This window comes from Eurypyga helias, unplaced genomic scaffold (genome assembly GCF_000690775.1).
Source record: "Eurypyga helias isolate BGI_N326 unplaced genomic scaffold, ASM69077v1 scaffold2668, whole genome shotgun sequence".
NCBI lineage: Eukaryota > Metazoa > Chordata > Aves > Eurypygiformes > Eurypygidae > Eurypyga > Eurypyga helias.
The window spans coordinates 81226-91551 of NW_010266171.1; the positions used below are offsets into that span (position 1 = coordinate 81226).

Below are 10326 nucleotides of genomic sequence, written 5' to 3' on the forward strand. Positions count from 1 at the left end.
CCTGTGTCAGTAGACACTGTCCCACCAGCATGCTCTGAGCACTGTCAACAAGGGTTAGAGGGATGTAGTGGTGAGTCCTTGATATTTGAGCAACCTGGTCTAGTGGAAGGTGTCCCTGCCCATGGCAGGGGGGGTGGAACTAGATGAGCTTTAAGGTCCCTTCCAACCCAAACCATTCTGTGACTCTATGATTTGTGTTGAGATGATGAAGTGCTCTAGGCTCAGGGCATGGATGAGGGAAATTGTTGAGTGAGTGCCACTTGTAAAGCTTCTCCTCAGCAGCTGGAAAAGTTGCCTCTGTCATATGCACCTGTGCAGAGGTAGCAGAGCAGAAATGCTTGACCTACAGCCAGCAATACACTGTCAGAATGGTACTGAACCTGCATGGATGGAATGAACTTTACATTGGCCATGAACCTGCCTTCGCTGTGGTTCTCCTTCCCCTCTGCAGTGGGTCAGGAGCTGTTGGTCGCTATTAGGCTGGTATCTCCTAGCCAAGAAGCAAACCCCTTGAAGGGTGTACAGACACACTCACGATGGTATGAACACAGAGCCTGAATTTGTGGTCCCAGCCACCAGCCTGCCTGGCTTGCTCAGATGGGATGTACGCTGCCGGCAAAACTGTTATGTGTGACACAGGGATGACCACAGTGGTCATCCTGAGGGATTCAGCATGGCCTGACCAGGCCCCCTCCACTCGCCTGGTGTGAGCTAATGGAGTGGCCCCCTCCACTGCCCTGGTGTGAGCTAATGGAGTTGAACTTTTCTTTCAAACAGGCAGCACTTGCTGTATGGATCACTGTCCTCCGTTTCATGGGAGACCTCCCCGAGCCAAAATATCATACAGCCATGAGTGATGGTGGGGAGAAGATACCAGTGATGACAAAAATCTATGAGACTCTTGGGAAGAAGACCTATAAGAAAGAACTGCAGGCTCTGCAGGGAGAAGGAGAGGTAACTGCTGCGGCTGTAAAAAGATGCTATTTCTAGGGGTTGGATATTGAAATGTGTTGGAAGGAAACGACTTGTGGAGTTTGCTGCAGCAATCAGTTTGTTGATTATATTTGCAGCTATGCCACAAAGGGAGAATTTCCTCTGTGTCAGGTGTAGATCCTGTTCCTCCTTCTTCACAGGGATAACTGAATGTCCCCCAGCAATACAGTAAGGAAAATGCCCTGGTATCTCTCATGGGGCTTTCATCTCTCTCCTCCTCCTTGCAGGGAAGAAATACATGAAGGGACTGCAATGTCCTGTGCCACCAGTCTCTCATTTGGGAATTTCTTTTTGATCTGCCCTGGGTCAGAAGAAACTAAATTAAAAATGTGCCCTTAATCTTGGAGCAGGAAGTAGAGAGTTACCAGGAGGATTAAGCTGTGGAAATTAAAAAAAAAAAAAATCCCTATTGCATCCTCAGTGCATTCTGGGATGTCACTGAAGGACTTCGTCATAGGACCCCTCCCAGATAAGACATTGTTCTGGATAAATCACTGTCCATAGCACTGATATGCCTTCCTCTTTGGCAATTGCTTTATTCAATAGGACAACATATTACCTGGTATTGGGATTTTCTGTTGCATTTTCAAAAAGTTTTCTGTAGTATCTTCTGGACAAGTTTCTGCAGCATTTGCAGAAATACATTAGTAAAACTCCTAGTTTTTAGAGATGGTGATATCATTATGCACTTTCAGTCAATTACCTGAGAAGGAGAGTAGCGTCATCTGGATTGTAATTCTGTAAAAATATACACCAAGAATCACCTTTCATTCCTTCTACCTATCATTTCATGCTTGTGTATTACAAAAAAAAGTCATATTTTGGCTAATTGAGACTTCAGATAGTACATAAGAGAAGGAAAATTTAAGATATCATTTTTGTCTGTGGTTACATCTGCTCTGCAGAGTGCACAACAGTGCAGCGAGGTGTCTGGGCTGACTCTGCATTGATATGCAAATCCAGGTTTACAGCACAAACTTGGCTTTATAGTGCATATAAACCATCACAGCTGCAGGTCCTGAAGTGTTCATCTGGTGTAAAATCAGAGTCTTTTCAAAGCTGTTTAAATGGGAGGGGTTAATTGGGTCAAAACGTGATTATCCATGCCATTTTAATCCCACAGCTGGCATAAGGTTGATATAAAAGTATAAAGCCAACAGTAACTTGATGAGATGTAGTCAGTGCCTGGGTCTGTCACACATCACATTTATTCTTCTGGGAAATCTGATAGAGCACAGAGCTGGTTAACGGTGATGAAACCACAGTGGGTAACTGCCTATCCACGAATTCTTGTCTAGATGACTTCCAGCTCATAAACCTGCTGTGCCAATGGCTCATGTCATTTGGATATGGGAATAAACCTGCACACCTCTGGTTCCCACCACCCTCCGAAATAGCTCACTCTCTGCCCAGGATTAATGGTCTTTTGCAGGAGCCTGGGGGAGGCAGGGAGAGCACGTACTCAGCAGAGCTCCGTGTCTCACCACATTGCACCCATGCCTCTTGCTTTGCAGAGTACTCACATTGACGGGCACAAGAAGAACAGTGTGCGGCACAAACTGGTCTCCTTAACACTCAAGAAGAAATCCAAACTGACGGAGGAGGTGAGAGGAGACGCTTGGCCGCCTGGCAGCACAAGTGCCGTTGGATTGTCTGCAGCCCTCTCTGACTCTCTTCTGCTTTTCCCTAGACAACATAGAACCAGCCCTCCTCTGGGTTTGGCGCTACCTGTCTCTCTGCCTGAAAGATTTAAGGAGTGTTTAAGGGGAAAGGTTGGCTTCCCGTGTCTCCTTGAGTCATTCTGCACCTCGCGCCGGCCTCCCCTTGGCTCCCGTTCTCCATCCATCCAGCACCTTCCCTCCCCACTTTCACAGCCCTCCATCCAGCTGCTGATACCTCTCACCACTCTGTGATGGTCTGAATGTTATCCCTGCTTTTAACTTCCTGCCCTCCACCATGGTGTAGGTAGCAGAGGTGGGGGTCTCCAAATGCGCTGATCCATCTTCTGCTCCTCTCCAGGGAGCAAAACTCCTCATAGGAGCCCAAGATGAGCGTTTTTGAAAATCCCATCTCAAAAGAGTGAGGAGCAATAAGTCTTTTGGGTGAGGGGGATGAAAGCAATGCAAAGACATGGATTCAGTCATCTTTTACACACTGCCATGTCCACTTCCAGAGCAGGGACCATCTAACCCAGATATAGTTGCTTGAGAGCATGAAGACTGCCCTCTGAAATAGTCACTCTCTTTCGCTTTAGGGTCAGTGGGGATAAACAGGACCTGACCCAGCTTACCCTAATGTGGCTCTGAACACACTCATGAACCAGTTGTCTTTCTCCAATGGCTTTAAATGGGGACTGGGTTGACTAGCTGTGACAGAGGGCTGGTAGGCAGAAGAATTAAGGCTGTGAGAATTGGGCTTGTTCAGCCTGGAGAAGGGAAGGCTCCGGGGAGACCTTATTGCAGCCTTCCAGTACCTGAAGGGGGCTACAAGGAAGCTGGGGGGGACTTTTTACAAGGGCAGGGAGTGACAGGACAAGGGGTAATGGATTTAAATTGAAATCAGGGAGGTTTAGATTAGATATCAGGAAGAAATTCTTCATGGAGAGGGTGGTGAAGCACTGGAACAGGTTTCCCAGAGAAGCTGTGGATGCCCCATCCCTGGATGTCTTCAAGGCCAGGCTGGATGAGGCTTGGAGCAACCTGGTCTAGTGGAAGGTGTCCCTGCCCATGGCAGGGGGTTGGAACTGGATGATCTTTAAGGTCCCTTCCAACCCAAACCATTCTGTGATTCTATGAATGTCATCCCCATTTTCACAAACAGCACCATGCTTATGTGCTTTTGGCTGCATCATTAACATGGGGAATGGGTCCATTTTGTCAGTGTTTTAAAGATATTTTTTTATATGACTGAGTTAAAGGGACAGGTCCTCCTTAGCAACAGGCTGGGGTTATTCCAAAGACCGTTGTTGGCCCTCTCACAGCTGCAGGACCAGCTCAGAGCAGGGATGCAAGGGTGCCATTGTAGAAACTCTGGGCAAAGACCAAGCAGGTGGGAGTGTGACTAGACAGGACCATTTTCAGCTTCACCCATACATATTAAAGCCAACAAAGTCAAACCTTTCGATTGCTGTTAAAGTGCTAAATTGAAGAACTACTGAGACCCTTTCTGTTTGGTGGAGGAGTCCTGCTGAGGCAGCACCACACATTTGGGATGGGAGGGGGGGGTGGGGACGTAATAACTGGCTGTACTGAAAGAGAGAAATGTGTCTGGTTGGCAGGTGACAAAGAGGCTTCATGATGGTGAGTCTACGCTCCAGGGTAATAGCATGCTTGAAGACCGCCCCACCTCCAACCTGGAGAAGCTCCATTTCATTATTGGTAATGGCATCCTCAGGCCAGCTTTAAGGTTAGAAATCAAGACAAAGGCATGAACATGCCATTCTTTTCATTCCTTCTTCCTTGAGCTATTCTTGAGCTATTCAGATGGTTTTGCTACTGTGTGCAGCTTTACAAACCTCTAATTGTATCGCTTTTCTCGTTGTGTTGTATAATAAGGGCTGGATCATGTTCCTTACTGTCCATATCAGGCCTGATGGAAGGACCACACAGAGGGATTCAAACACTTCTGAAAGTGCTAGTGGCTACTGGATTGGTTTTTTTAACATTCACTCTTGTTGTTCACTACCCTTTGTTTTCTATTTGACCCTTAAATCTCTTTGTGTGAATATTTTTAATGGTACACTAATGAAAAACTCAGATTTCAGTTGCTAAATGAAGCATTCAAAAATTAGAAAGTGCCAAATTAAGGTCAACTGCACATCTCTGGTTTATCCTATTTATGTGTGTGCGTTGTCCTTCTTTATGTAGTCTCACACTCTTCTCACTCACACCTATCCGCTTAGTCCAGGAACAGCGTGAGCATCCTCATCTGGTGACCAGCTTGTCCCATTTTCCTTTTTTCCTCTCGGCTCACTATGAAAACCTTAGAGTTACTTTACTGCACAAAGTCTGCTCTGAAGGCAGATGGGGTAGTGTCCCATGGGCTTTCCGATGGGTTTTGTCAGTGTAAGAGGTTAACTAAAACATTTTTGTTGCCTTCCATGTACGTGAGGAAGTACCGTTATCGCTCTTCTTGCATGTAGCGAACTAAGGTTAAAGTCAAAAGTGATGTTAAATCCCAAATTGAGATCCTACCAGTGTACGTGCCTGTTTGGACATAAGAGCTGGACAAACCTTGACCTCCACTGCAGCTGATAGCTTCCAGCACTTCCACACATATCCATTTCAGGTGTCTCAGGTGGTACATCCATCAAATGAAGACTTGCAGCTGATGGCCCTCTGTAAGAGTTAGTTTAGGAGACTCTCTTGGAATTACTGGGCAATCTTTGGGAGAAACTAGAATAGACTCCATCATCCAGAGGTGGCATTGAGCTTCCTTGAACTTTGAGACTTCCTTTTATTTCCCTCTTTCTCTAAGCAGTGTCAGTCAGCTGCGGGAACTCTCAGCTGAAACACAGCGTAGACTCAGTGGATGTTACAGGACTGGTGGTGGATGGCATTTTAGATCAGGGTGACCACCACTAGAACAGTTAAATGAACGTCCTTGCAGTTCTAAAGTGAACTTTTAGCTATCAGTCACGTGCAGACAGGGTCCGGCTTGCTCTCTGTTCATGCTGAAAAACACCACCTCATTAACTCTAATACTGTTTTTAATTCCTGTTACAGGGATGAAATCTATTGTCAAATCTGCAAGCAGCTGACCCAAAACCCATCCAAAAGCAGCCACGCCAGAGGTTGGATCCTGATGTCCCTCTGTGTGGGATGTTTTGCTCCTTCTGAGAAGTTTGTGAAGGTAAATTGTAGATTATATTTGTCTCATGAATTATCTGCTAATATATTTTCTTTTCCATCCATGTGACCAGATTTTCTCTTGGGTTTCACAGTAGAGGGAATCCTGGTCTTTATCTTTGCCAGGAATGAAAATGCTATAAAGTTCCTAAGGAAAGTGTGCGTGATTCCAAATTTAGTGTATAAAGCGGATCAGATGAGCCACTCCAGAGAAGTAACTCTTTCCTGTAACTCCAAAGGGGGTGTAGAAAACCAGTTCAGATGATGCACTGTAGATGTATAAAGATGTGATTAAGTGAATTCTGGCAGGAAAGTTGATGGTGGGAGGCTGCCAGTGGAATTTGCACATCCAAAATAGCCCACATTTCTCCCCTATTTCTTACATGCAAAGGTCTATGCATACATTCAAGCATCTACTGGCTTTGATAATATGACCTCAGGCTTGTACTCTAACAAAATTGGCAAGGAATAGTACTACACAGCTAAATATAAATGTAGCTTAATATAAAAAATTGCACATAGAAAGGGAAGGGTTTAATTTACCTTGAAGTAAGTTTGCATAGTTACTCTCTGCATGCTACAACCTACCCCACAGCGTGTCATACTGAAAACATCCAACTCTAAGCAGCCACATGAGAGATGACATGTAATGTATCATCAGAAGCACTATGGATCAGCAGGACTGAACACAGTGAGAGATGCTAAGTGGCTGATACTTGAAAATCAGGTTGTTCTTAAGGATTTTCTTTTTTTCTGGGCAAAGCTTTGTTGCCTAGACTTGAGCAGTCTGCCTCCCAAATGAGTTACACACCTGGAGTCTGAGTAACACCCACTGGATTGCTCCGGTTAATCCTCTGCCTAAGAGTTTGGCTGGCTCAGGTCAAAGGGCTCAGCACTGTGTCTTTGCTTTGCCATGATATAAAACCTCCTTTGTCCCTCTCGGATCTTTGAGTGTTGGAGCCTGGACCTGCTCCTGGGCTGGCTGGAGATAAAGACGTTCCATTAATTTCCATAGATATCAGAGGAGGTACTTGGGTTCTCAGCACTGAAAGAGCTGAAACCAAGAATAGAAATCCTTCCTTCATTGCCAGGCCTTGCCAGTATGAAACCTAATAAAGCAGATAAATCACTGGCAAAGCCTCAGAAAATTAAATTATGTCTGGAAATGAGATCTGAGAAAGTATGCCACAGGAGGTTGTATGGGTTTAAATCTTTAATAGCAGAAGATTATTTTAGGTGAGTGAAACATTTCTCAGAAATAATTTATGGGTAGCTCTGGAGACTCAGACATAGAATCATAGAATCCCAGAATGGTTTGGGTTGGAAGGGACCTTTCAAGGTCATCTAGTCCAACATCCCCTGCAATGAGCAGGGACATCCTCAGCTGGATTAGGCTGCTCAGAGCCCTGTCCAACCTGAACTTGAATGTTTCCAGGGATGAGGCATCTACCACCTCTCTGGGCAACCTGTGCCAGGGTTTCACAGGTACTTCTGCCCAAAGTTATGGTCCATGCTGAAATACGTGGCAATATTCCCAACAGCTTTGGATAGGGTTTATACTAATTATGCCCTTATTCATCGCCCTTTTGCACCTTGGGCTGGTGGAGGCGACAGACAGCCTGTGGTGACTGAAGCTCCTCGAGTGTGAGTGCAAATGACACTTGCAGCAGCCCACGCTGTGGATTGCCTTTCAAGGTCCCAGTTTCACAAACAACAACATGCAGGTAGTGACTTGGGCAATGTCTCGGAGCTCCTCTGAAGCCACTGTACTTATCCATGGGGACATCATTGACACCTTACATCTGAAAATGTTATGTTTTGAGATAAAGCGTTGTCATGATGAGACATTAACTCTGCCCCTAAACTGCATACGTTCCCACCCAGACTCAACTTTTTTTGTTTTGTGAAAAGCAGAGGAGTGTTCAAAGTTTGTTGGAGTTCATTGAACACTTCTGTTTTGAAGCTACATTAACCCAGGTCACCTAGTCCACTCTGTTCTGTGTTGAGAGACAAATCCCACGTCAGTACCAGACCTTACTCTCAGGCTTTTAATCTCAGTACCAAGTTTTCAGGAGTTAGAAGTCAGCTAAAATCTGATTTATTGTGAGTTCACTGACTACTGCCTTAACCAAGCAACAGCTAGCATTGAGTGTATGACAGCCTGCGTTGGCAATCAGCCAGTTAGCTAGATGACATACTGTTAACATCACGTCTTTTTCAATTGATGCCCTAACTTCTCATTTAGCAGTTATTATCCACATTATCCAATATCCATATTCAATAGAAAGAAAATCATATAAAGGTAAATATCTCTTAGGATTACTTTCCTATACTCTTCCATGCAGTGAATGTTGTATCAGACTCCTCATTACTTTTCTTCTGAAACCTCTAGGCTCTAACTCTGATAGCAGCAATATTACTGAAAAAAAAAAAGAAAAAAGAAAAAGGAATTTCAGGAAACTCTTGCATCCAGAAATTGTTCCACAACCTTCAAAAGTGTTAATAAGAACTGAACATTTTGAGAAGGATTTAGCTGATAATGAGGCAGTCTTTGGTGTGTTTTCCTGCTCCCAAATATGAAGGTCTTGCTTTGGATCCCATTAGACACCTTTATCGCATCATACGTTAAGCATGGGTTAAGACACATTAGCACTCCTCGGTTTTGTACCTTTCTTTCATATAATAATGGACTTTGGTGGGAAGGTTCAGTCACAATGGAGGAGAGAGACAAAAGTATCTCATTAGATACTTCATTATTAACAGCATAATTAAAACTACACTTTTACACTGCATCAGCTACTTGCAATCATTTGTAAGAGTTCCCATCCATATGACTTGGCTGTATTGCTTAGTTATTTCGATAGTATCACTGTAAGTTACAGAGATATCTGTTTCTCTACACGTTATTTATGGACTGGCAGTGTTATAGAGCAGTCTGGAACAGCTTTGTGTTATCATTCAGAGAACTCTTTACCTATCTATAAAATCTCTCTGAAAAACACATTTTACAGAACTATTAGCCTTAGGTACCGTTTTGGCCAAGATATTGATGTACTATTTTTAAGTGTATTATCTCTCATATAGTGGGATTCACTGGATTTAATTTTCTCTAAAATTATGTATTTGTGTTTTTAACATATGGTGGAGTGCTTCAAATTCTGGTTTGGGATCTTCTAAAATGCAGTTTAAAATCTGACTAAAGAAACATCTGTTTAATGTAATTGTGAAAGATCTTTTGTACTGAAAGCTGTGTGTTCTGAGTGGCAATTGCTTACAGTTCTCCTTGATCATTACTTATAAGTCTTTCACTCCCATCTTTTTGGCCAACAATAACATTTTATAGTATATTTTTAAAATGCAGAGATAGAAATCAGTAGCAGCAACAGCAGGAACAGAAAAGCTGTTGCATTGTCTTCGATCAAAGGTCTGTCTAGGCTGCCATCACATCCCTACTGAGGCCAGGAATGCACAGTATAAGGACAAGGTGAGGGTGCAGGCTGTCCTATTCTCTCTCAGCTTCCATCAATGTGATGTAGGAACATCCTGAGCCCAAGCAGTATCACTGCCGCTAGTCCCAGGGGGCTTTTCTCCAATAAAACATTACTTTTTAACCTTTGCAAATGCTTGGCCTCTAGAGCTCTAACCACTGTGTTCCCTGCTGACAACAGTATTTAAGGAACTTCATCAATGGAGGCCCCCCTGGTTATGCTCCCTATTGCGAAGAGAGGCTCAGAAGGACGTTTGCCAACGGGACAAGGACGCAGCCACCCAGCTGGCTGGAGCTGCAGGTATGAGCCCTCCATCCCCTCCCCACGTAGTAGCTGGGGCTCAGGGTTTGAGCCTTTCACTATCCCAAGAACCACAACTCTGGCAGAACAAAAAATCCCATGACAAAATGCCTATTTCTCTCCAGAATTGTCATGTATTTCCAAGATATTGCATTCCTCATGCATCCTGGCTTTGCTCCAGAGTATGCTGAAGATCAGTCCCTTTGGCTATATCAATACTTGTAAATTAAATGTGCTCAAGAGTGCTCCTGGTCATTGAGGCCAGCTGGCAGGGAGCAAGCCCCCATGTATGCTAGGAAACTGTCTTGTAGATGAAGGTGGCTGCAGGCAAAGTGTCTACTGAGAATGGTCCCTGGGACTTGTTTGGGGATAGCTGCATCTGGAACAGGCACAGTATGTGCAATAATTGCTCATTTTCTATGCTGGTTTACTAGCGTAGACAGCTGTGCTTCAGTGCCCAGGAGCATTCCCAGGCAAGCTTGGATTTTCTGGGTTAGGCACTTTGATGACTGAATGTATTAAATAAATAATCTGGGACTTCCAAGTGTTTCCAGTGGCTGTGCATACATATTTCCTGTTGCTAAGTTTGTTATGGTAGTATTGGAAAGCAGCCAGTCAGAGGAACTGGGAATTAGAAAATGGTTACCACAGTTGAGCGGAAGAGTATGTAGGTAAATAGTCTCAATGGGATCGAAATA

At 44.2% G+C, this 10326-nt stretch overlaps 1 protein-coding gene across 1 annotated transcript in view; it reads left to right on the forward strand.

The window, feature by feature from the left end:
* The window catches only part of MYO7A (myosin VIIA), a gene marked incomplete at its 3' end in the record, with an annotated part of 52242 nt that extends 42614 nt beyond the window's left edge, over window positions 1–9628 (forward strand). The window contains exons 24-28 of the mRNA XM_010156973.1: window positions 778–954; window positions 2508–2597; window positions 4271–4398; window positions 5718–5844; window positions 9509–9628. Coding sequence (XP_010155275.1) covers window positions 778–954; window positions 2508–2597; window positions 4271–4398; window positions 5718–5844; window positions 9509–9628 — 642 coding nt within the window. The remainder of the gene's footprint in view (window positions 1–777; window positions 955–2507; window positions 2598–4270; window positions 4399–5717; window positions 5845–9508) is intronic.
* Between the last annotated feature and the right edge of the window lie 698 nt (window positions 9629–10326).